Consider the following 26,956-nt stretch of genomic DNA (forward strand, 5'->3'; position numbering starts at 1 on the left):
ACGGGAGTTGAGCTTGGTAAAGATGTTTGATATCTGGATTATTCGGTAGAGAACTCTGATCAGGGTTAATGAAACGATGACTGAGTGAAGAGCCGGTGCGGCGTCTTCCATATATAGGCTTGGGTGTGACTGGGAGAATGCCGGGAGTTCCCGCGAGGAGCATGCTGGGAAATGTGGTCCAAGATGGAGGCCGGTTAGCTGGGAGAGGCCGGTCTGGGGGCTTGGGTTCTGACAGCTTCTCTGGCACACCGTGCACTGTTATACCAAAAACTTTTGTTTTAGCAAATGTAATTATTTATTGTAAAAAGATAAATAATGCTGGAATGAAGCAGAATCTTACAATTAGCAAATAGTTGAGGGTTGTTCAACTAAAAAAATAAAAAATAAAGACTGAACAAACCTTCATACCCTGTTCACTGGAGATCTGTCCTTCTTTCGTGGTCACTGTCTTCAGATATAAGCCTTCTGGGACACCTAATGGATCGTGTTGATTTTCTTTGAGGCATTTCCACAATTTCATGCTGGCTTTTTAGCTTCCCCATTCCGTTGTCCGCTTTCACCATGGCGATGCGCTCCGTTTCAATCAGGCTGTACAGCAGGATTTCCCCTCGTAGGCAGCGATATTTTTCATAACTCCGATTGCTTCATGCTATAGATCGTTGGAAAGCTGCTTTTATGTACTTTTATGAACCATTGGAATTATTTGAATCTGATAGCCATTCAAAAGTTATAAAACGGAGCATTTTGGATGACAAACTCAGCACGTCTCTGAATCTGTGTTGTGATTTGTTGCGCTCAAGACAGGGAATCCCGGTGGCTACCGTAATGTATTGTATATGCTGTCATGGTCTGTGTCGGCGTCTCATCTCATGTGTCTCCTTTTGTTCTCTAGGTGCTCCTTTTGTGTCCTCTAGCGCCCTCATATGTCTGCGTCTCTATATGGTGTCTTCTGTTTGTAGACCTTTTTATCATCCCCTCAGGTCCAGTGTTCATTTAGTTATCCTCTGTGCCCCAAGTTGCAGCTCCAGCCTCTTTGTCCCCAGCTGTGTGTGGGTGTGTGTCCATTCCCCAGTTCATTGTGTGTGTGTGTGTGTGTGTGTCCATTCCCCAGTTCAATGTGTGTGTGTGTGTGTGTGTGTCTGTGTGTGTGTTAATTCTTCCCGCAGCCATTAGGTTTAGTTTGCCCTCTGTTTCTGTTTGCCCATTTTGATTATTAGGTTCACCTGTCTTCCCTCCAGCTCTCACTCCACACACCTGCCGCCATTTTCCCTAATCACTTCTCCCTGTGTATATAAGCTCTGTCTTGTCTGTGTCTGGTGTCGGTTCATATGTTGTCAGCGTTGCTCGTGCTCTGTTCTGAGCTTTTGCCTTCAGGTCTTCGTGCTCTTGGTTGAGCTGTGTCTCCAGGTTTTTGTGCTTTAAGAAGAGCTTTGGGTGTTCCTGTTCCCCAGGACTTATTGGACTTTGGCTCGCTGCCTTTGGATTACTACCTTAATAAAGGATTTTTACTTTATCCTCCACCTCTGCCTCATTCATCTGGTATCTGCATCTTGGGTCCTAAAACATCCTCCTACACCAACTCATGACATATGCATGCAAAGCCCCATTTTTAGTCTTTTCAGCACTTTTGGAATTTTAATGATATCTTGAACGGTTCAGGAATTATGGTAATGAGAAGTGCGCATGTCCAATCCCGTCTGCGGCCACTGGTTGGTAATAAGAATATTGTGGCATTAACAGAGGGGTGTCGGCGGTCAGGGCTAGGGGGCCCCCCAACACAAGGGGGCCCCAGGCGGCTGCCTACCTATGCCTAATGGCAAGGCCGGATTAACCATTCGGGCAACTGGGCAATTGCCCAGGGCCCACGATCTCTAAAGGGCCCAGGGCAGCAAGGGCACGAGCAAAATACTGTAGGCCTATCTGTAATCTCCCGCTTTATATTAAACTAGGGTGACCGTACGTCCGGTTTTCCCCAGACATGTCCACTTTTCACTCTCTGTCCGGGCGTCCGGACTGGGGGTTCTTGTATTGATGAAAATGTCCGGCTTTTCATCCAGGAGCAGGGATCGAATTATGGGGGAGTTAGATATCCTACACATCCAGGGGAGCCGGAAAAAAGGTTTCTACTGATATTACATCATTTATGGACTCTTCTGAGCAGAGAGCGGCACAGCGCGTTGTTGCGCAGCGCTCCAGGCAGCTGCTTCCAGCGCACGGTCCATTCTCAAAGTGGCGCAACCAAAAAAAACTATAATTAGCACACGATCGTTCATGTCCGCACATGTTCTCTACTTTCTGTCTTATTTGCGCCTGAAGCGCTCTGTTCCTGCGGACCTCATCACCTGTGCTGCGGAGATTTCACCTCACTGACGCAGCATCGAAACGCGCTCTCCGCTTTGCGGTCAGGAGATCCCTTTGATCTGCTCAAAAATAACTGATGTGGTGAAAAAGTAAGAATCCAGGCAGCAGTTTTTCTGGAGAGTTTAGAGGAGATGCAGGAAGATGAGAGACAGACAGGACAGGAAAATAGTTCAATAAAAACAAAAAAACAAAACAAAGTGTTGAAAAGTAAACTGTAGGTAGATCTATCTCCACTACACGTTTTTACCTGTATAAAGCAATAAGTTATACACATGTAGTATTTATACATCTGATACAATTCAGATCACCTTCAAAACTCAGTCACACACCCAGGGCCGTTTCAAGACATTTTGGGGGCCAAGGCAAAATGACCCCACCCACCCCCACCCCCCATAACTGGGCTCCCCAGAAGCCTCTGTGTAATTCATACCCTGTCCAGTAGTGTTAGTTATACAGTGTTTATAAAAGCTCCTCAGACATTACTGACATGTTATCAGATGAAAAACTAAATTATCAGACATGCTGTCTCATCTGCTGCTTTTCTAAACTTGCAAAAAGTAACAAAACCATTTGAAAGCCACTTTGTGGATTCTCTGAAAGTTTCCATGGAGTGTGTGACAACTTATTTTATCATTGATCCTATCGTCTAATCTCACAGCTGAAACAAGCATCCTTAATAATCTGTGCACAGGAAGCTTACCGATGCTGTAGTAAAACTAAAGGTATAATAATTTATTATTAATAAAACCTTGTTGCAGCACTAAAGCAGAAAAATGAGATTTAGCAATAAATATGCTAAACATTTACATATGAATTGTTTTGGAGCCCTTTTATTGGCAGAATCTGATATCAATTTAGTTCTTACAAAAAATGAGTCCCAACGTGGTTTGTGTGGCGTTGCCATAGTGTGACGTCATAGGCACAGATTTCCTGTCCTCTTGTTTGGAAATGGAAATATGATCACCCTATATTCAACAAACTGTCCACCTGGGCTTTTGCACTGCACAGAGACGCTTCGCTGCCTTAGACTTTAAACGTCAGTTGAGAGTCAGTCTCATGCAGACTGACCAATGAAGAGAGGGCCTCAAGTTAAGACCCTCTCCTCATTGGTCAGTCCACACGAGGTGGGTCAAAGGTTACCCTGAGCGAGTTACGTGATGTCAGGCATTCAAGTATTGAGTATATTTACTGCATATTACAGTAAAATATTCTGTATGTGACCATATTATGGTGATCCTTGGGTCGTGATGATGGGGCCCTTGAATATTGTTGCCCAGGGTACAACAAAGTGTTAATCTGGCCCTGCCTAATGGTAAAACCACCTCTGATACACAGTCAGAAAAATAAATTACGCTGAGAGAGGTGAAGTACCCGAGTCACAGGCTGTTCCTTCTCCAAATGTGCATTTCGTCCATCACTGTGTGACTCAACGTGGTCTGACACAGCAGTGTGTTGAATTTTGACAAGCCTGACAGATGAATCAACGTTGTCATTTGACTATGCAAATATTTCACCCACTTGGTCTGTGTTCAACAGATACTTGGGAATTGGTGAGGGCACCATTTCCTGTCAGCGCAGATGACAGCAAGCCTCAAGCCCAGCCTCCATTTGCATCATGTTCAAGCAAAATCATTTACGTCAGAGGGGTAAAGGCAGGAACAGTCATCCACCGACCTTTAAATATTCGTACAATTAAGTAGTTTCACAGCAGTAGAGAAGAAGATTTTGAGAAAGAAAAGCCTAACATGCCACTGAAAGGCATTCAGCTGTTAAGACGGCTTCATTTAGCTGTCTTCTGACTTTTTACTTTGTCCATATTCTATGTTTCAACAAACCTACATAAAAAATATTGTGAGTTTATAACTATTAGAAGAAATGCAACATGCACATCCACAACACTGAGCTCTGCCCAGAAGAAACCCACATACACTTCTGTAACAGAAGGATACCCCTGATGGGTTTCTTCTGTTTTCAATGTTGTCAGAATTAAATGTTTCAGAAATTCAGTTTCAAACAAATAGAACCTGAACAAATACAAAAAGCAGGTGAGACGGGCCTTCGTACCTTTTGGTAATAAAGCTCTACAGTGGAAAGAGTGATTGTCCCTGCCCACTTGGCCAGAACAGGAATGGTAGGCAATTTGCCCTGATGTGTGTGTGTGTGTGTGTGTGTGTGTGCGGCACAGCTCCAAGAGCCGCTCAAGTCACCGCGTCTCGTTATTGGCGCTATTTAAACCAATGTTGTAAAATTACTTCTGCTCAGCCCAGATGTGCTCACTTGTGCACCCGTGAGCCGTGATTCCACTGGAACGCGTCTGACCTTTGACAGACGCACTCTGAACTTCAGATCTTCAGCTCGCTGTTAATAGCCTGAATGGGAATTATTTCTTGATTATTTTGTTACATCCACAATGTTCTGTGTGTGAGGTTTACAATGTCAGAACACCTGCATGAGACAGGGTGTTAATTATAATCTGCCAGAATGACTCACCACCTTCAGATTTCTCCAACACCGTTAAAAAAGATCAAATGCGGAACATATCGGCGTGCGCAGGCCAGAGTGCTGAAGCTCGGCGCATTGTTATTATGAGGCTAGGGCACATGCGGAGGACACGCGCGCAACAATATACTTGTTTTCAATTACATTTATTGTGCCAACTTACTTTTTCTTAGGCCCACCCACAAATGAGTTTCTGGCTACGCTAATGGTGACATATGACAGACTTCTCTGAGCTCCGCAGCCATTACACTTTTCACCTCGCGCACCCCCTAGCGGCAGCTCGTGCACCCCGAGGGGTACGCGTACCACACTTTGGGAATCCCTATCAGGGATTTTTATTAGTAAACCTGCTAATATGTTTCCCCTGCTAAATTCTCACCCCCTTACACTTATGTGTCAAAAAAGCAAATACTGCTGCTTTTCCTCTGCAGTCTAATCATGTCCAAACTCACTTCAATAATCTCCTCTGGAAAACATTTCGACCGTCTCTATAAAAATCCCTGCCTCTGCATCATTTCATCAGTAAAATGGAGTCAAATCCACATTCTGTCATCTGCTAAATAAGGAAATGTTGCAACAAATACATGATCCAACATCCACAATGAGGTACACAAGCATGGAGCTGCAGAGCCGAGGTCAGCACTTATTACCCAGAGACAATCAGCACTTGTCATTGTTTTTCATACTCAAAGAGCATAACGTGACTTCCACTAATCCACAAAGTAATTACCAAGAAGCTTTTCACAGGTGCCAAGGATCGCGGCTTACATTTTAAATAAAATATAAACAAGGGAAAAATATCAAACCCATTAATCTTTCATTAAGCTTGCCGGATAAAAAAGAATCACTTAAAGTATCATTCGCTACCATCACTGCAAGGGCAGAAGCCCCCCGCTAACATCAAAGGCTTCTCAGAGAAACAGAGCGGGAGCGAGTGAGTCAGTTAGCTGAATTTGGCTGAGAACCAGCTCCTTGTTGGCTTTTAATGTGAACACACTCATAATGGCAGCAGAGAAGGCACCAGCGCTCTTTAGTGGGCTTTGTGGCACACCAAACAATTCACTGTTGTTGTTCAAAGAACAGCTGATTCAGGCTGAATGTTGACAAAGGTGGAGGACTCGTCTTCAGCTGGGGCCCATCTTTGTGTCGCTCAGAGATCAGAGGCTTCTCATGGCCGAAGAATGGGAAGACTTCGTTTGAAACACACACACATATATACACAAACTTGTGGCGCAGCAGGAGGAGTGGCTGACATATTTGTCGGGCCTATGTAAAAGCACCCTCTGACTCATTTGTGTGTCTGGGTGGGGCATTTCCAAACTATTTAGCAACTCTTAAACGTAAGATGAGGCAGTGGTTTTCTATCGTACGTATTAAACTATCGGATGGTTTGACTTTGCAGATGTGGCTGCTGTGGTTAACGACAGCAAGGCCACAGACCACCTGACAGGAACACAATGCTGGCACCGACGTCCCGTCTTCTCAATAAGTCTCTCACAGTTGTTTAAATTCGCTTTATCATCCTGGCGGTGATGCCAAGTAGGTTAATAACATGCAGTGGATTAAGGTTGTAGCATTGGCAACGCCGCTAGACCGAAGAACGGGTTCAGCGGGGAGGAAAATAAAGCTATCACAATAAATGTTCCTAACAGGCCTGTGCTGCAGTGCTTCGCTTTCAGGATCCAGTGGCATGTTCGTTTCTGTCTCCGTGTACGCTACACAAAGCAGGTGATGTGCTTCACAGGCCCGCTACATTACATGACTTAGTCATGGCTCCCACTGAATTAAACACAGGGAAAGACTTTCTTTTTATCTTCTGCCAAAGAGCTAAATCTGACCACTGCAACCGACGCTCGCCCTCCCCTTTGATAGTGAAAGCATAGGAGCCTCACACGTATCAGCTCGGCCTCGTTTTTTAATGATTCTCCCGCAAACGTTGACAACAACAACAAAAGTAAAGCAAAGAGAGGATTCCCCCTGCAGAGCAAACACTCCACATTTACACGGGTGTTCTGTTTGCTGCACAGGTGAGCAGCTTCCTGGTGTAAATAACTGGACTGGACATGTGTTATCCGTAGCTGGATGCAGCGCCTCGGCTCAGAGAACACACCAAAATGTTTTTCTGGGTTTGAGCGACTCATCTTTGCTTGTGGGGCATTGTGATATTCTTGGACAAGTAGGGATGAAAGCCTAAGGTCCTGTGGCTAATGAGACACTGAGGCAGTGGGAATGATGGTTTTAATTACTGCCCAGGACTGGTCCACAGGGGGCGATTGCTGAAGAGCATGCTGAGTGTCCTGGGTTGGGAGTTCAGACTGATGCCAGTCATGCTGCGCCTGGCTGCCTTTGATGCTCACTTCCCTCTGCTTTATTCCCACATTGTGCTTATTAGATTCTTTGCTGCAGATGCTTCACTGCACCTTTGCTCAGAGCGACGCTTTGGACAAAGAAGGGCATGGTGACTGAGAGTTAAACTTTAAAGCCCCGGAAAGTTTCAGCGATGCATGACATAATCTGCTCTGGATTGCAAATCTGCATTGTGTCCATTCAACTGTGGATGTGTAGTAGAAAAAAACGCATCAAAAAACAACTACAACAATCTGTAAATGACATAGTAGAAGGTCAGATATGAGGCTAGAGGGGGTACTGTCTGTCTCTTCAGCTGCTGCATGATCTCTGTCGCTGTTCTCCTGCAGCTCAGCTGTGGACCAACCCTTGTTGACTTTTCAGAGATCACAGTGAGGCATCCTCATGTGTGTGTGTGTGTGTAAGTGTGTGTGTGTGTGTGTGTGTGTGTGGGGGGGGGGGGGGCTCTGACTCCACTGTGGTCAGACACCCCCACACACACACACACACCTTGACCTCATACCCCTTCAAAATAAAATAAACAGTGTGGCAGACACATTTTTTCCGATCATCTATAAACGTATGATTTTGTGAAGATTCCTTGGACAAAACTTCTCTTGCCTTCCACATTTAGGTGAGCTTTTCAGTGCTCTTTTTTATATATATTTATATATATTTTTTTGCATTTATTCAGCCTGTAAACACAAGCTCTGCACCTCAAGGCCATCAGCTAGTTGGTTTTGTTTTCAGCAGAGCAGGAAAGTTAAAGTTAAAGTCCCATTAGTCGTCACACACACTGATGTGTGTGCGAAATTTGTTCTCCGCATTTGACCCATCCCCTGGGGGAGCGGTGAGCTGCAGACACAGCCGCGCTCGGGAACCATTTGGTGGTTTAACCCCCCAATCCAACCCCCTTAATGCTGAGTGTCAAGCAGGGAGGCATTGGGTCCCATTTTTTCAAAGTCTTTGGTATGACCCGACCAGGAATCGAACCCTGATCTCCCAGTCTCAGGGCGGACACTCTACCACTAGGTCACTGAGCTGGTATGTTTGCAGAGCTGCATGGGAACCCACTGGAACTGTGTCCTCGGTGCTCGGATTGTCAGGAAGTGAAAGATAAGGGCTGAAGCATTTCTAAAAAGGAGGATTGATACTTTTACACCAACATGGTGGAAAAGGGAAACTCCTGATTTTATGCCATTGTGGGATTATTTGATGATATCTAGCTGTCAGAAGTGAACGTCTGACACATTTTCAGGCTTTTTTCAGGTGTTTCTAGAGTACAGATCCCCACATTCATGAAATACGTGTTAGTGCAAGTAAAATACTCAAATTTAATGTTTTAACATGAAAATCCAATGAAAAAAAAAAACAAAAATATTGGGAAAATCTTTTTTTGTTTTAGGTTTTTCACTAGGAATGGAAGGCAGATTGAACATAATATATATATATTTTTTTACAGCACAATGGGCTCATTAAGCACGCTTCCACAGCAACCAAAGGATGTAATTTAAATTTTTATCTTCTTCCCTTTCTGTTTTTAACCCAGTAGCTGAAAGCAGCATGCTTATCCCTCACAGAGGACAACATTTCCTCTGCAGTGTTTGTCAAAGGAAGTGATCTCCACCTTCTGGTGCAGGATAGCCGTGATCCTTCTCCACCATCACTGGCAAAGTCAAGCTGCACAACAATAATGTCCCTATAATTGTAGCTCCAGCTCTGGCCTATATTCTATTGGAAACGGCGTGCGTGTTTGATGTAATGGCTGTGTTGTGTTTGTGGGGAACTCTCTGATGCCGAGCAGATTAGGTTCCACAAGAGATTAATCTAATTTTCGTAACCTGCTTACTGATACCGCGATGGAAGATCTTTATTTTTTGGAATTCCCTCTTGCTCTGGATTTGCAATCAGGGGTTCAAGCTTAATGGAGTCACTATGAATTAAGTAAAACGAACGCTTTGATCTAGTTTTGTTTTTAATGAATGAAGCAGGAAATTAGGTTGAAAACAAATGCCATGGATCCACACAGAGACGTGTTGGTGAGAAGTGTGTATTTTGGGGAATATGCAGCCAGTTTGATATACTAACTGTGTGCCATGTTTCCTTTCATCAGCTTTGGGCCGTAGTATCTCACAGAGCGTGATTAGCGTAAGCGTGGAATCCGTGCTGCTGGAGGCTGTGGGGCAAGCTTGAAGCCTGAAGCGCATTCATCAACGTCCCTGGCTGGGTGCACCTTTCTCAGCCTCACACCACTCAGCTTGCAGTCCTCTCACTGACACCATTTTCTTCTTTTTCTTTCATTTTTAATCTTTTTTTCCCAATAGTCTTTGTTGTTGTCTCCTTCTGTTAGAAATAGCTTTACTTTGAAGAAAACATTCTCCCTTTTCTATCAGAGCTTTAAAGGTGCAGCACCATTGTGGAGGTGGCACATTGTTCTGTGTGGAATAATGCTGAATGCTCTCTGCATGCACAAAAAATGTCACTGTACATTTTTGCTTCAAGCTTTTGCTCCTTATCTTCCTCCTTTTTTATGCAACAATCCGGCTTGATGACATTCATGTTCTGCTGTTTGCTTCATCTCTCCACAGTCTTCCTCCTGCAGGTAACAGTGACTAAAACAGATCCTCCCAGAACCGTCCCCCAGGTCTGAATTTATAATCACTCTTAGATCTCAGACATGAAAGACTTGCATGCATCCTCCTAAAATGCCCTCTGAGGTGGCAAGTTCTTTTTTAAATAACAGAATGTAGAGTTTGGCAAAAAATTGCAACTATTTGTGAAGCTTCTCTTGAAAGAATGGCATAAAATGCATTTCTGACTTTGTGAAATTATTTCATGATTAAACTGTTAAGTTAAATTCTCACAAAGTCTCCATAGGTTGGAACCCTTCATGTTTGCTCCAGATCTGATGACAGTGACTTTCATTTTGTTTCTCAGAGTTTAGCTCAAAATGGCATAAAGAAAGTCTTGAAAGTATATCATGTGACAAATAAGAGACCACTGCATCATTTATTAATTAATAACACTTTATTTTAACAGGAATCAGAGGTCATTTAACAATGAGAAGCATGTTCACTAGGTTTTTAAGAAACTCAGCAAAACTGCTGTATTTGGTCGAGGACACGTCCTGTGAACTGAAGTATTTACCTCCATCTAGTGGTCATAGTGGAGATTGCACCATATAAAAGAAAAAAACGGGAAAAGGAAAATGTGCCCTACGTAAAATGAAATCACTGCGCCATGAAAAGTAGTACCAAAGATACATCTTATTTATTTGTCAGGAAGTCAAATAAATAATATACATACAATTATTGTTTAAAGTATATACTTATAAAAGAAACATTTTTACCAAATAAAGTAAAATACTATCAAAGAAGGCTGATCAATTTGTGAAGGCGTAGGAATTTGTCAGTTGACTTTATTGAACAATAGCTCGGCGGTAACTACGTCGTTTGGTCTTTTTCTGCCGCCTGAAACTGGTGCTGGGAAGTTTCATCGATTAGAACGTGTAAATATCCAAAACATACGACTTTTCTGTTAAAGTGGAGTAAGGGATACCGTAAGTATATATTAAGTTACATCTTTTTTTGGGACTTACACGTGCTTTTGATAACATTTGAACGGCCAGCAAATGGTAGCCAATTTATCTAACATTTTTTGTTTTAAATTTGAATAAAGCGCGTGTTTTTTATTCTATTTATTTTTACTTTTCAGTTGAAAACCGTTGGAAAATGACTGGTCGGGCACGAGCAAGGTCACGTGGAAGAGTACGTGATCAGGAGACTGCAGTTCCAGGAGCGGTAAGTAAAGCTAATATGATACAGGTTATAAGCAGGCATTTAAAATGTTTGCAAGTTGATCCGCCATTTAACCGGAAAGGAAGGAGAAGAAGAAGTTTGCAAGTTGATTTCTCTAGTTGCTACACCACTCCTGACGGGGCAGGTTTAGATCGGTCTCATTGACATGTATACTGGACAATTCGTTTCCATAGGCTCCAATAAGTTTTTAAGGCAAAATGGGAGATGGCCACCACCGCCATTTTGACCGTGTCACAGATTCTGTTAAGCACAGACAATTCCAAAAAAAGGGAAGAGAGTTGCAGCTGAGGGTGGGGCTGTAAGGCTGGGATCAAATGACGACACCCATCGAACTGAAGCGATGTGGCTACAAGCTAACTCAAAGCTAACGCGGAGGTGGAAGCTAAGCTAACGGAGGTAGCAACCTAGCTGCAACCGTAGTCCTAGCTGCAACCGTAGTTAACTGTGCACAACACCAGAGCTTCTGAGTCACAGATACGCCGGGCTGACCGCTGGGTAAAACCGGGTGGAACACAGAGGTCTCCCGAGAGCTCCACAAGCCGGCATCCGCGCAGCAGACTAGCGATCAGAGCTGCCGCTGGGAGTGGTTTCCATCCGAGAGCTCCACGATCAAAGATGCGGGAGGGGACCGTACCAATAGTCGGAATCCAGCTCCTCCCAACATGTTATATTTCAACCCATTTTCTAAAATGCAGCGGTATGTTAAATGCATTGGGTTTTACCCTATTACATTTAAGTTTCATGGTTAAACAGTACATGTTAAAATCTAAGCTCAGCTAGTGCAAAAGAGGCAGTGACCTAAAATACATAAATATAATTTTACTTACCGAAAAAAATGAAGTGGAGACTCATTGGACGCTCTATTAGTGCAATTAATACCACAGCAAGTCATTTTGTCCAACAATTGCACAAATAATATCCAAAAAGAATGCACAAACGCTACAACTAATGGTCTAAGTTGAGAGACTTAAAATCGCAGAACAGTTTTCAGGCGAGGCCGAAGCTCAGACTGAGCCTTTCCCCGTGGTCTGATGCTCATTAATTATTCAGAATTTTAGGCATTTAATATGCTTAAACAGAAGAGTGACAAAAAAATTCACCCCCTCAGAGTTGTCATGAGTGTAAACTAGATCTATTAAACCTAAAACATGTTTTGGAACCAGGCTGTAAACATGTTTATTTCTGCAGTGAAATTGGTATTTTTAACATGGGAGTCGATGAGGATTTGCTCCCTTCTGACACCAGCCTCCAGCGAATGAGGATGGAACTGCAATTTTTGCCACTTCCATGTTGGCTTAAATTTCAGACCCGAATTATGGGGTCTTGGATCAGTCTCTTAAGAGTGTGTCGGCGTCCAGGGGCAGGATGCTGTTGTAAGCATGTCTTAATGGCTAAAAATTGATAAAGTAGGGCTGCAGCTATCGAATATTTTTGTACCATACCATACCATACCATTTTATTTATAAAGCGCATTACAACCAGACAAGGCGCTGTACATTAAAAGATTACAGTTAATTAACACGTAATGAGTAATTGAGTACTCCATCAAATCTTATCGATTAATCGAGTACTCTAATAAATTAGTCTTTTGTGTTTGTAAACCATTATATCAAATAGCATGTTATAAAATATGAAAGACCTCTTAAAATGAGCAAGCCAGTTAAGTTTTATTCAAAATTAGTTTTCAAAACTTCAGCGCTTCAACTTTATTTCACAGTAAACCAATGCGAGCGGCTGCGGCCCAAACGGCACCTGAACCGCTCACGGCACATGCGCAAACATTTCTCGCTAGCTATTTCCCTATTAACACATGTCCGTTTTAATTTCTACACTTTTTTTTTCTCACACAATAACAAGGATTGCCGAGAAAGCATGTTTGCCATGGTCATGTCAAGCTATACTGATCACAAAACATTAATTTACTTTTGTTTTCCTCTGCCACTCTCATAAATACCCGTGTCCTCCTGCAGCAATCCCGAGGGACAACAGACATCAATAACAACACAATAAAAAGTCAAGATGTGTAAAAACTGCTATTTTTAGCACATTTTAAGTCTGACGTATTGCTACCAGATGCACAGTGTGAGCTGAAACTGAGTGCTACAAATTAAAAAGTCGCACAGTGTACAGAGAATATATAGAAATACAGGCTAAAATGCATTATCTTGTAGAGGCTCTGAGTCAGCTTGCATAAGTGACATTTACATGTGGATGTCAGGTGTTGCAGCATCGAGGATGTGGTGTTGTGGTAGGCTAAATCCATTTTACAGTATTTACACTGGACGACATTTTCTGCCTTGGTCCCACACCTTTGACATCTTCTGTCTTTTTTGCGCTCTACCAGTGTCCACGTTGTTCGCCATGGCTTAAGAGAAAGTTAAGTTACATTCGCTACTCGTGTGTGCATTCAGTGCAGTGTGTATGTGCATCACTTATTTCGGTCCAGGTGAAACATGACCCCGGGCGATTGCAAAGCTATGAATTTATTAAGCATGAATTAAACGAAGCCTTGAGGCAGAGAATTTCACTCAAGGATTTTTTGTACTCAAATTATTCGAGGTACTCAAGGAATTGTTTCAGCCCTAATAACAAGCACTTACAGTTTGATTTAATTAAAGGTTTACGACCCTAGTCACAAATAAAGTACATTTTTCCCCATGTTTTTTAATCACTATAAATTTAATGCTTACAACTTAACCTGTTTTGTTTGCAATGCTTAGCCTACATCTTTATTAAATGTGTTTAGCTGTAACTTATAATTCTCTAACATGTACACAGGTTGAAATCAGTTCTGCAGAGAAATTCTCAAGATCAGTCTGCTTTGTTTACAAATGTAGTTAAATCTTACCTGCATTCTAAATAAATACCATAAGGTTAAACCCAAAATGAAGGAAGGATTTAGCCAAATAAAAAGCATGCTGGGTCATCCTTTTACAAGTAGAAGATTTTGTCCTCCAATGACTCAAGTGTATCGTAAATTAAAGTGAAGCCTGAGGGTTAAATAATGCTCCCAAACTTTTGAGCTACTTTGCCGACTCACCATGTTTTCTTTCTCCGATGATGAAGGCTGATCTGGATGGCTACTACTGCGCATGCTGCTCAGCAGCAGAGGCGGGAAGCAGCTGCCAAATGTGCAGCAGCAGGCAAGACTAAAAAAAGTTTGTAAAATATAAAATGCGTCGACTATTAAATCAACTACTATGTTGACGTTGCCTTGGCGAGTCATGGCAGCCCTATTGCGTAATCAACCCGGCCAGGCTGGGCAGAGTGGAGAGGAGCAAACCCGATGCTAGAGCTGAAGTTGAAATCTTCATCCAGCTTTTTTTCATTCGCACTAGGGCTGGGTGATGTGGCCTACATTCAATATTACGATATATTGACTATTTCACCACAATAACGATAAATGGACTATAACGACTGGTATGCACAGAAACCAAAGTTGTCCACTAGATGGAGTTGTCACATTTATTACGTTGAGTCACATTTCTACGTGACTCAAGGTGGTAACTCCTTTTAAAGGGACATGAATGTTGCCAACATATACACATCTTTTCTTTATCAAATTTATTGACACAGGGAACATTTTCGATAAGTCAGAAATATTGATAACAATAAATTTTCGATTAATTGCCCAGCCCTAATCCACCTTAGTGATGTGCGAGTCATGAACAAATAATTAAATACTCGAGAATCACTTAACTAACTAGTGAATAGGGTTGTCACGGTATGAAAATTTAACCTCACGGTTATTGTGACCAAAATTATCACGGTTTTTGGTATTATCGCGGTATTTTTTAAACGGTGTTGCATATGTTCAGAAAGCATTGATAGTCCTGCTCTACACAAACTGAAATAGTTCTGAAAAGGTTTAACAGTGTTTATTAAACCTAAGATAACACAAAGCCTTAGCAAAAGTGCAACTTTTCACAAGTAAAGGAACAAATAGCTTCTTTTTCTGGAACATGTTACAGTAGTCAGTGCATGTTTAATTTATACAAATCCAAACATTCAAAACATAAACAATATGTAAACAAATCAAAGAAACACCACTTGTTTTCTCATATACTTGTTTTCTTCATTATCAAAATGAAAATCTAAAACTCCAGTCCACACTTGACTTGAGCACTGTACAAGTAAACCTTAAAAAAATATGTATTTAAAATAAATAGCCACTTTAAACAAATTACTAAAATAACTACTACACTATGTAATCAAATCCAAATGTTCAAGTATAAATGGCATTGAATAAGTAAACAAATCAATGACAAGGAACTAATTGTATATTTCTCTTCATCATCAACAAATAAGATGCTTCATCCAGCAACAGGGTGTCCGACACGGTTTAAATGCTGGCAGAGGACGCTGCGGCTGCAGTATATAGTGACTCGTTGCATTCTCCCTCAACCAAAAGTCCTCACGTCATGCATTTGAGCTAAAATGCTAATGTTAACTTACCTTGCACTGGCTGTAGAGACGTGGGTGATGGTCACTCAGATGTGCCATTAGATTCAAAGTGTTGCTGCCTTTTGCAGACACTTGTTTCCTGCACGTTCTGCAAACGGGATAGCAGTCTTCTATTAACTGTCCCTCAGCATTTTTCAGAAATCCAAAATATGCCCATACTTCCGATTTAGTCTTCTTTGAGGGCTGATGGATGTCCTGGGCGCTGCCGTCTCCTCCTTCGGCCATTATTTCAGCTTCAAAGTTTTGGTGCCGTTGCAAACTAATTACTGCGGAGGTGCTCCGGCGTCCGGCGAAAATAGGATCGATTCTATTTTTGCCGAACGCCGGAACAGAGGGCGGCGCACGGCGCCGCACTGCCGGAGCACGGCCGCAGTAGTGGAATAGCTCTGATTGACTAGAACGGGACCGATTTTGCTCCGGCGTTCGTGTCGGAGCGGAGCGCAGCGGAACGGAGGTAGTGGAATTTGGGGGTTAAAATTGAGTTCGGAAGCGAGCGGCTGCGGAAGGCGGGGGCGGACCGGAGCGGAGCGGAGGTAGTGGAATTTGGTGCGTGTGCGCGCCGCGGGAACTTCAGCTGAAGCGACGGTGGCTGGCCGAAACCGCGGCCACGGTAAACCCACCGAGATAATTTAGTTTTTTAAAAACTGGACGGTTATTTTTATTGTCAACTTTTTTTACCGGGGTTTACCGCTATACCGGTTACCGTGACAACCCTACTAGTGAATCACGATTCACTGCCCCAACTGACTCATGCCTGTTACTGTTGGCAAACTAATTTCATAAGTAGAAATATATCTGGCTCATCATTAAAATTGTTACAAAAAACAAGAGCAAGTTTAACAAAAGCATTTTCTTACCTTTTCTGGGCTGGGAGCTCATTAATTCACAGTAGCAATGCTTTTCTAACAGCACGTTTGAGTCACTCCTGCCCTGTCTGAGAGCTAGCTTGCAGTGCTAATTGTAGTGTGACAGTGTGAGCATCCTGTCACAATGTCCCGATTGATCATGCGCCCTGGCTACTTGGCCAAGGGGATGTCCCTTTGGCTGACTGGTTAGAGTGTATGACTCTCACCCGGGAATATGGGGATCGAATCCCGCCCGGGCCCTCGTTTCTCCACCTTGCCACAGTAGCATGATCAAGTAGGGCTGCTCAATTAATCGAATGTTGATCACGATTACGATCTGAGTTTTGAACGATTATAAAAAACAAAACAAGCCGATTATTTGCTCCTCCCGCTTGCGCTGCCCTGAGTTGCAAATGAAGCGCTCCTCCCACAGTGTTGCCAACTTAGCGACTTTGACGCTATTTCTAGCAGCTTTTCAGACCCCTTTCTTGACTTTTTAATTCTAAAAGTACCTAGCGAACATCTCAGAAACATCGCTGGTAACCCTTAGCTACTTTCTGGATAAATGTCGTCGACATTTCCTGCAGGTTAGCTAAACACTCCGCCTGTGCTCCGGACCGTTCTTCACAACATTAGGAAAGGGAATGATGCAGTGATGTGTCGGTCGCTAAAGACAGCTCTCGGAGCCGGCTCGTTGTTGGATTAACCAGAGTGACACACACACACCGCACCTGCGGACTCCTGAGCAGCTAAAAACAGCTAAATGTGCGCGTGCAGCGTGCTAAACACACGTGCATCTTGCCCGATTGCTGTGAGACCGGGTTGGGGGGTGGGGGGTGCAGCAGTGGTTGGGACAATTACTACATTAACTGATGGACTTGTAAATAAATAGTTTATAAATAAGGTAGAAATAAGTTCCTCACGCTGATAACTAATAACTAATCTCTCTGAAGACACGGTGCTAGTGCACGCTCCTACAGCATCTTGACACGACTCAATACATGTTATGCAACATTTTGTGAACATCAATTTATTTGCATTTATTTGTTATAAATGCCACTGTGTAATTCTTACTGTCAGTATTTGCAAGATATTGGTATTTGGGTCTGTACTGGTTAGACTTAAATGAGTTAAACCAAGGTCTATAGCCCTTGGGTCATAGACTATGAGCTAAAAGTAAATTGGTCTTTTTATCCTGGGAATCAGGAGTTATTTTAGTGATCATCTTGTTTCTTATTTTTGTCCTGATTGTGCCCTGAGCAGTTTTATGACTGAATAAAAACAAATAAAATCAACATAAATTGAAAAATCGTCCTAAATAATCGTGATCTCAATTTCAGTCACCATAATCGTGATTATTATTTTTGCCATAATCGAGCAGCCCTATGATCAAGTCACTATTACTCTGTAGCTTGCCTCACTCAGAGGACAAATAACTCACTCACCCCCTCCCTCACGTATTTCAGCTCATAGGAATCACTCAGTGGAAGCTTGCGGTAGTACACGACTCAAAAACCCCTAACTGCTGTCTTGAGTCATGACACATGCCAGCCTGGCCTGCCAGACTTCTCTGTTTATTTCTGCACAGAGAAAGGGTCTGGGAACTCTCCTATTCAAATAACCCCACCCCGTGAGAATTCTAACCGAGCCAATCAGCGCTGAGTAGCATATGTCACACCATAATGCTGAGTTTGTCAAACATGGCAACTGAACCGGAGTTTGCTGCGGCTTTCCTCTGTTCTAAATGACTTGAAGTCCTTTAAAACCACATGTAGAAGCGCTAAAAGCCTTTCTTGTAAAGGAAGATGTTTGTGCAGTTGCCAGACGCCTTTTTTTTATTTTTTTACTGCAGCTAAAAAACTACATCACGCGGTTCAGTCGGCATTTCCGTCTTTTTTTCTGATTGGTTATTTTTGAGCTGCCTAGTCCAGCCCCTCATGTGCCTCTCTGCCTGTAAGTTACCAGACTCTTTCTCTGTGCAGAATTAAACTGAGGACGAGTCTGGCAGGCCAGGCTATCCCTCTGTAGGTTTAAGTCTTCCCTCAAAACACACTTATTTTAGCCTGGCTTATCCCACGACTGTCTTCATACTTCAGCGTGACACTTCTCTATTAGTGGCAGCTTGTGACATTCTTCTGTACTTTTTACCTCACTAACGTTGCTCATTTAGTTTTTACTTGTTTCTCTGTCTCTTTCTCTATGCTATTTTTAAATGTGCTTTATAAATAAACTGGTATGGTATGGGATAGGAGTCACCCAGTGGAAGCTCGCAGTAGTACATGACTCACTAACCCAGTTTTCAGGTCATGACACACAACTCACAGTACGAATCACTATCACCCCCCACCGGGTTTCAGCTCATAGGACTCACCCAATGGAAGTTTGCAGTACTACACAACTCATTCTCCCCTCCCTCACTGCTCTCAGCTGCAGAAACTCAGTTTTGTAGTGAAATGAACTTTGCCCTGTCTTAATTATAACCAATGAGATGTGATGATTCCATATGAATATAACATATCAACCTGATTGATCTTTGAATGTTTATTCAGAAGATTATAGTGTTTTTCTCTTTCCCTCAAAAAATCTTAATTTTCTCCTGGTTTGGCCCAGCACAGTTCACTTCCCAATTGTAGCAACAGCCTTATATCATAACCACATAAGTGGAGAAAATGTTCTGTAGCAATGAGTGAATTTGCTGTTGCATTTAAGTGATGCTAACTATTGTTTAACATTTGAACTTATTTTCTGATTTTTTTAAATTTATTAAAAAAAACAGGTATGGGATGTTTTTCTGTTTTTGGAGCATCAGAAAATGTTTTATGGTGGAGGTGATGCTTTAAAGTCACTGAGAAACAGCATGCATGCAGTTTGTTGTTTTGCTGCTAATACAGCAGCAGGTGCAGCTGCATATTTTTTCAATAAAAACAGAATGTTGTAATGGAATTCATGCATTAGTTTTTGTTTACTTTGAACCCAGAGCAGACATCACACGACAGACAACATCAACACTGCATACTTTAGTATTTGTTTATTTATTGCGCGCAATATCGATATCGCAATATTAAGCAATGTTATCGAATATTGCAGGTTTTCATAATATCATGCAGCCCTATCAGGAAGTAGTTCTTGTTTTAATAAACTCATTGTTTATAAATTTTGGCAAATCAGGATTTGAGGGCTTTACCAAAAATTCATCAGAAGACACGCCTTAAGATACAAAGGTGTTAACACTTTGTGAATGAAAGTGTTAAAAACTCTTATGTGAGTTGAATATTAACATTTAAAAGTATCTTATTGTAATGTGTATGAGTGTAAACATTGATTAACTTGTTAAATCAACATATACTGATCTGGTGTATATATCTGAAATGGAACATTGTAAGAACAATATTAATTTAAAATTAATTGATTTAAGCACAGATTATTCAAACATTTGATTTAAACATCTTGTTCATTAAACACTTGATTATTTAAGCTTATGAGTTGTAAAGTCATGTAGGCTTCAAGTAGGTTCACTTTATTCAGAGTGAGGAATGTTGCAGTCTGACTTTACGCAGAGTAGGGATGGGTACCGAATTCGGTACTTTATAAGGTACCGACCGATAGGGATGGGTACCGAATTCGGTACTTTTTAAGGTACCGACCGAATTCCACAGTACCGACCGAGCACCGATTCACGTCATTTCAAACGGTGCCTCGTTTCGGTACCCGTCCTTCTTAACGAGAACTTGCCAAGACAACTGCGCATGCGCAAGAGCGTTATGTCGTCGGTCCCTGCGAGCGAGTTGTAAACAGAGCAGCATGGTAGAAAGAACGAACGCTAAAGCTTGGGTCCACTTTACTAAATGTGATGGGTAACTGGGTGATGATGAAACCAGCGACAACGATCTAAGTGAAACATCCTCATCTTAATCTTCTCCGGTAGGCAAATAAAATGTTTAAGATAACGTTAGCTTGATTTGTTAGCTTCTGTTTCACTAATGGTGCGTTCGCTTTCTCCTTGGAGCTCCGAAATTCCGACTAGAAGAACATGAACGCGCACTAAAGTTTGGCTTCACTTTACTAAATGCGACGGGTGATTGGGTGAAGATGAAACCAGTGACAACGATTTAAGTGTGAGGCATCATCGTTTAAATCTGCTCCAGCAGTTAAATAAACTGTTTAAGATAACGTAGCTTGATATGTTGGCTTCCTATGCCACCATTGTTATCATCTAATGGTGCGTTCGCTTTCTCCTAGAAAATTCTAACTTCCCAGTAGGAAAAATCAATTGAAAAAGGACGGTAAAGGAATGAAGATACACAGTAAATTTAGTTCACAGTAAAGATGTTTGCTTCAGTTTAATTATCAGCTTATAAAACTACAAGGACGATGTTAAAATACAAACAGTTGTATGTTATTTATCGTGATATTTATCAAATATGGTTATAAATTGAGAAAAATATATATCTAATTATAAAAGAGAATTAAAATATTAAACACTCAAAAGTTTCGAAAATTGGTACCGTTAAGTACCTGTATCGATTCGTAGGTACCGGGAATTAGTACTGGATCGATTCAAATGTCAAAGGTAACCATCCCTACGCAGAGATTGCAGGACATTTGCAGGAGACCTTGAGTGAGACTATATGTCTCTGTGGAAAAATAATTGTGGCAAAGGTTTGTTTTGGGAATTTGGGCCCAGACACGGTGTTGTCCTGTCTGTACATGAAAGGTTATCTTGTGTCAGTTAGATGGTAAAAAATTGACCACTTGGATACGTAACAGTTTCAACTTTTTTTTTTTCTCCAGAACAAATTCAAATCCTTTTACTGTTAAATGGAGTTGAATTAGAACTAATTGTGCAAAATATATTGTCTGTTTACTAGGGCTGGGCGATATAGCCTAAAATCAGTATCACAATATATTGAGGATTTCACCTCGTTAACGATAAATGGACAATAACTACAGGTATGCGCAGAAACAAAAGTTGTCCGCTAGATGGAGCCGTCACATGTATTAAGTCATATTTTTGCGTGACTCAGTGTGGTACAGCTTCGTAAGGAGACATGAATGCTGCAAACCTACAAACATCTTTTCATTTTTTTATTATCAAATTTATTGACGTGAGAAAAAATTATAACAATATGAGTCAAAGATTTTGATAACAATATATTTTCGATTTATTGCCAAGCCCTACTGTTTACAAATATTTGTTTAAGTTTTGATGCTCCTTTTATTCCATGACTTCTAGGGCTGTAGTGAAGCCTCGATGACGTCGACGGCTCGATTCTAAAAATTTGTCGACGTCAGATCTGGTAGTCGACGCACCACACCCACTTGTTACATCCCCAGGAGTTTGTAAATAGAGGTGGAATCTGCCTGTTTTTCCTGTAGTTCGCCCTCTTCTCCGCCTTCACTAACATCTCCGCCAAATACCGAAGACCCGGAACAACGTCCGTCCGCTACTAGAATCCTTTCCTGTTTTGCCCGTCTTCGTCTCCCGGCAACGGACAACAACTTCCGGGGTCTGATACGCTGCTCAGTCTCTTATCGCAGATGTGGAAAATCACCGGGAGCGTTTTCATAAAGAAGCTTCTTTCAGACATTAGGAAAGCTGTATTTGTGGTAGCAGTCTCTCCTCCATGCTGATCTGTTTGCTGGGTGGTGTTTGTTTATTTAAACTTGGTAACTTGAACTTAACGTTGGTAAAGATACTGTTATCATTTCTGCTAACGGCTTCTTGCGTTTGGATAAGCTGTTACGTTTTGGTTTAGAGTTAATCTTTTTTATGGTGTAGATCTCCCTTTTATTACGTTTAGAGTGTTGTGGGTTTTCGGTTTAGTTAAAAATATCACCTTGAGTTTGGTTTAACCACCCAGTTTAGAGTTTGGACCTTTGGAGATCCCAGTGGGACATCCCTAGTTATTTGTACTTTTGTTTTAATTCCCCACAGACAGAATTATTTTTATTCCCACCTCTGGATGGAAAGATTTGTTTTTTTTGTAGTTGTAAATAAACCTGATCATCATTTTAACTTTTAAATCCCGTGTTAATGTCCCTTCCTTTTTGCACATGAGCCAAACTCGCCAGGAAGGGTTGTAACTAGGGATGAGCGAGTACACCACTATCTGTATCTGTATCTGTTCAACCAACTAAATTATCTGTATCTGTACTCGGAATGGGCGTGGCATAACCCGGAAGTGGGCGTGATTTAACTGGAAGTGGGTTTGGTTTACATCAATATATTATTTTAAGTCTGAAATTGATATGGATTGATCAGAAGTTGCTTTGTGTATTGTTTATTTGAAAACTATTTACAGAGCAACCTCAGAATTGAGATTAAATATTTTTGATCACAATAGTGAAGGAACTATTTCAGAACAAGTGTTTCAACAAAATCAGAACATTAATATTTAAGTGCATGGATTAATAAATCTGAACTCATGCAGTAGGAACTAGAAAATATGAAATGCTTGAACCAGACACAACTTTATGTATATTTTTTAATTTTAATTTGATTAAACTGATTTTTTTCTTAACGTTCTTGGCATTTTCCCACACAAAGTTAAACAAAGCAATGTTGATTAATGTGTGTGTGTGTGTGTGTGTGTGAGAGAGAGAGAGAGGGAGGGAGGGAGGGGGAGAGAGTGAGAGAGAGAAGGGGGGGGAGAGAGGGAGAGACAGGGAGTTCAAAAAAATAAAAAACCCGACCAGAGCGGAGGTAGTGACAACAGCATGTCAGCTCTGTCTTGTCAAATGCACCATGTCAGTTACGAAAAACGTAACTTTAAATATTCAACCGAAAAAGAGGCGAGCTGAAGAAAACCTAGGGAAAACTGAAGAAACGTGAGAAACAGTGAAGCCATCACAGCGCGATCCATTACTGTCTGTGTGTGTGCGTGGATGAGCCAGACGGACTGCGCTCCCGGCCGGCTAGAGCAGGGGTGTCAAAGATGCGGCCCGCGGGCCGCATCCGGCCCGCAAGTGGGTTAAATCCGGCCCGCGAGATGGTTGTGTAAACTTTATTTTCATACTTTACAGTGTAGAGTGAAAATAAACTTATCATTGTGAGCAAGTTTTCTCTAATGAGTATAAATAAAACAAAGCTGCACTCAAGGCTCACACAAGAACTTGAATCACATCCTGAAGTTGGCCGCCACTCAGGATGTGACTTCTGATATTGATGTGCTGGTGAAAGCTAAAAGATGTAAAGTAAAGTGAGTCGAATATACTTTAAGTGCTACGTGAAACTGATCTTTCCATGTGATCTGTAAGCTCTTTGAATCACTAAGGAATGTTTTTTTTATTAGTTGATTTTTTTAATTTTTTTCAAATTTTCAAGTGCACTTCAGGTGTGGTACTCGTACTACTACACTGTCCTCAGGCTCCAGCCTTGTTTTATATTGATTGTATTAAAACAAAGAAAACAATCAGAAGTTGTTTTTTTTCCCGGTCCGGCCCACTTGGGACTAGATTTCCCTCAATGTGGCCCCTGAGCTAAAATGAGTTTGACACCCCTGGGCTAGAGAGTTTTGTAAGTAGGGAGGGGCGGGCGCTCTATGTGACTGGCCAATCACAGAGCGTGAAGACAGTCAGTTACCCAATGAAGTTTTTCCTTCAGCACGATTACAGATATTGACTCGTTTTACTCGTTTCACGCTCGTATTCGACAAAAATGCTTTATCCGTACCGGATACTCGTCTGAAACGAGTATCCGGCTCATCCCTAACTAATAACTCCATGGTGCATGACCCATGTGATCTTCAGTAGATGCAATTACATCATCGTACATTTAGCTTAACATGATGGATTTTTTTTCTCTGGACAAGACCTATACAATATGGGCCACCTCTAGATGAAATTTAAATAATTTTACATTAATTATAAATATATAATTAAAAAGTGCCTGTGGGACATTTGATACTCCTCTGGCTCTCAACTGTGTGTGTGTGTGTGTGTGTGTGTGTGTTAGCAGACAGCTGTACCTGTGTTACTGAAGCTCAGACTGGTAGAGAATAGGCACTACGGTTAAAGTTTGACCAGAATCAATACATTTTTATGCATTTAACCTACTGATTTATTCATATAATTTCTCAAGAGCTTGAAGTGAGTTAACTTGTCAACAGTTTACAGGAGGAAAAATATCGAGATATATTTCGTATATCGGAATTCAGCTTAAAGATATCGAGATATAAGTTTTGGTCCATATCGCCCAGCCCTACCTCACGCACATAAGTGACCAAAACAAAGCAGCATGGAAACACCGTCTCCATGCTGCACTCCCAAGTTCTACACGTCACCAGAACATAACCAACCGCAATACAATAAAAGCAGTGTTATACAAAATGGAAGGCCTGTAGTGTTTATTCTCTTACCAATTTTTTGGAGGAATTTATTAGATTTTTTGGTTTTTATTAACTGTGCAATTGAAAAATAATCATTAGATTAATTGTCTAAATAGTCATTAGAATAGTCGACTATTCGATAAAATAATCATCAGAATAATCGTTTTGAAAATAATCGTTAGGCGCATCATCTTCAAATCGGAAGAAGAGGCTGAGGACTACATTAAAAAAAATAAAATGACAACCAGCGACAGACAACGGGGCTGACTGAGTTCGGGGACTGCCTGGTCTTATCCCTGTCTCTCCCCCTCTGAGAGGGGAGTGGATCACACAGTGAGGCAAGAACCGAACACTATATTATTGGTTATGGTGGTTCTAAAAGCAAGTAAGGTTCTATTTCATTTTATTTGATTATTTCTATAAGAGTTCTACGTTATGAATCCTATTTTGTTATCTCTTACTTATATCCCGTTGAATTATATACCGAATGGTTAAGTCTTTTATTACTATCATAATTATTGTTGCACTGATCAGGGATCTCCTGTGGGGGGCGATATGGAACTCTGTTTTTTTTTTTTTTTTTCCCTCCTGCTGGCTGATGCTGACTCTTGGGGGAGTCTACTGTAGAGACGAGCACACCGGAGCTGATATTAGCAGTTGTACGCTACCCCCACTGGGGATGGAACGTCTTAAGTAACCCGAGGTCTTAGGTTTAGAGGGTTTGGAGCCACGTTTTGTTTGGGGAAACGTGGGGGGGGGGGGTTGCTTTAGAAACTTCACTCAGTATGATTTAAATCAAGAGTCTTTACTCAATATGAAAGCGAAAGTCAAAAAGGTGCAGCCACGATCCTTTGGCACTATCATACTAAAATTAATCATGATGGGTAGATCTGCTATAACAGTACTTACGTGGAATGTGCGCGGTTTAAATAACATGGTTAAACTTAAGCAAGTATTAGGCAGAATAAAACAGTTAGGGGCCACAGTATGTCTTTTACAAGAAACACACCTGTTGGAGAAAGATATCAACCGAGTAAGAACCAGATGGCCTGGACAAGTATTCTCCTCTGGATTCTCCTCCCACTCTAGAGGGGTCATAATTCTGGTCCATAAGTCGATTCCGTTTCAGTTAACAGAGAAGTATTAGATCCCTCAAGGAGATTTATTATACTGAATGGCACTATAGTTTCAACTCTAGTAAATCTGGTTTGCTTATATGCCCCTAATGGAGATGATCCTACTTTTTACCAGCATTTCTTTTTAACTATTTCCTCCTATACTGACCATTACATAATAGGAGGTGATTTCAAATGTGTGATTAACCTTGTGGTTGATAGATCAAACACCCATGTTACTCCCTCTCACCAACAAACTAGAACAATGATTGGGAAATTTATTAAGGACCTCAACTTGATGGAGGTGTGGAGACTATTACACCCTAATAAAACTGAGTTCTCGTGTTTCTCTAGCACCCATAAAACATATTCACGTATTGATTTTTTCCTGATCTCAACAAATCTAATGTCTCTGATACAAAAATGCTGGTATGAAGCTATTTTACTTTCCGATCATGCCCCAGTCATTTTATCTCTTCTACTGCCGAACCTTTTACTCCAGCCACTCCCATTTCGTTTCCAAGCAAAATGGTTGAGATATACAAAGTTCGTAAAATTCATAGATGGGAAGATAAATGATTATTTCACTTTTAATACGAACCAAACAAATGCATCAATAAAATGGGAAGCCTTTAAGGCCTATATAAGGGGAGAAATGATAAGCTATATTAGGAGCAAATCCAAAATCCATTTGAACAAACTAAAGGAACTTGAAGAACAAATTAAAGACTTACAAGACCACTTATATCACCACAATGATGTTGGAAAATACAAAAAACTCCTTCTGTTAAAGTCAGAATATAATGAACTCAGCACAAATAAGATAGCTACAAATCTAATGTGGTTGAAGCAGTCCTATTATGATCAAGTGGAGAAGGCAGGGAAGCTCTTGGCTTGGAGGCTAAAAAAATACAATCAGAAAGAACCATAAACTCAATTATATTGGACGGTGGAATAGAGATCACGGATCCGGAAAATATAAATAACACTTTTGCCAACTATTATGAAAATTTATATAAATCAGAATACCCTGAGAATGAAAATGAAAATGCACAAAACCAGTTTTTAGACCGATTGGAATTTTCGACCCTTCCCGAAGAAGCCAAACAGGCCCTTAATGCTAAGTTGAGCATAGAGGAACTCAGAGAAGCACTGGGTCTTATGAACAGCGGCAAAGCCCC

The 26,956-nt window shown here is 41.4% G+C and overlaps 1 protein-coding gene across 3 annotated transcripts in view; it reads left to right on the forward strand.

Moving 5' to 3' along the window:
• Window positions 1–26,956, forward strand: part of LOC139063609 (oocyte zinc finger protein XlCOF6-like) — a 158,721-nt gene that overhangs the window by 122,082 nt on the left and 9,683 nt on the right. The window contains exons 2-3 of one of the 3 annotated variants that reach the window (XM_070545985.1): window positions 9,320–9,850; window positions 10,921–11,006. In XM_070545985.1, the coding sequence (XP_070402086.1) occupies window positions 10,938–11,006 (69 nt within the window). In that variant the 5' untranslated portion in view covers window positions 9,320–9,850; window positions 10,921–10,937. Of the gene's footprint in view, window positions 1–9,319; window positions 9,851–9,906; window positions 10,766–10,920; window positions 11,007–26,956 lie in introns of those variants that run through there. The other 2 variants (XM_070545984.1, XM_070545987.1) reach the window with 2 other exon arrangements.

Source organism: Nothobranchius furzeri, chromosome 17, assembly GCF_043380555.1.
Source record: "Nothobranchius furzeri strain GRZ-AD chromosome 17, NfurGRZ-RIMD1, whole genome shotgun sequence".
Classification (NCBI taxonomy): Eukaryota; Metazoa; Chordata; class Actinopteri; order Cyprinodontiformes; family Nothobranchiidae; genus Nothobranchius; species Nothobranchius furzeri.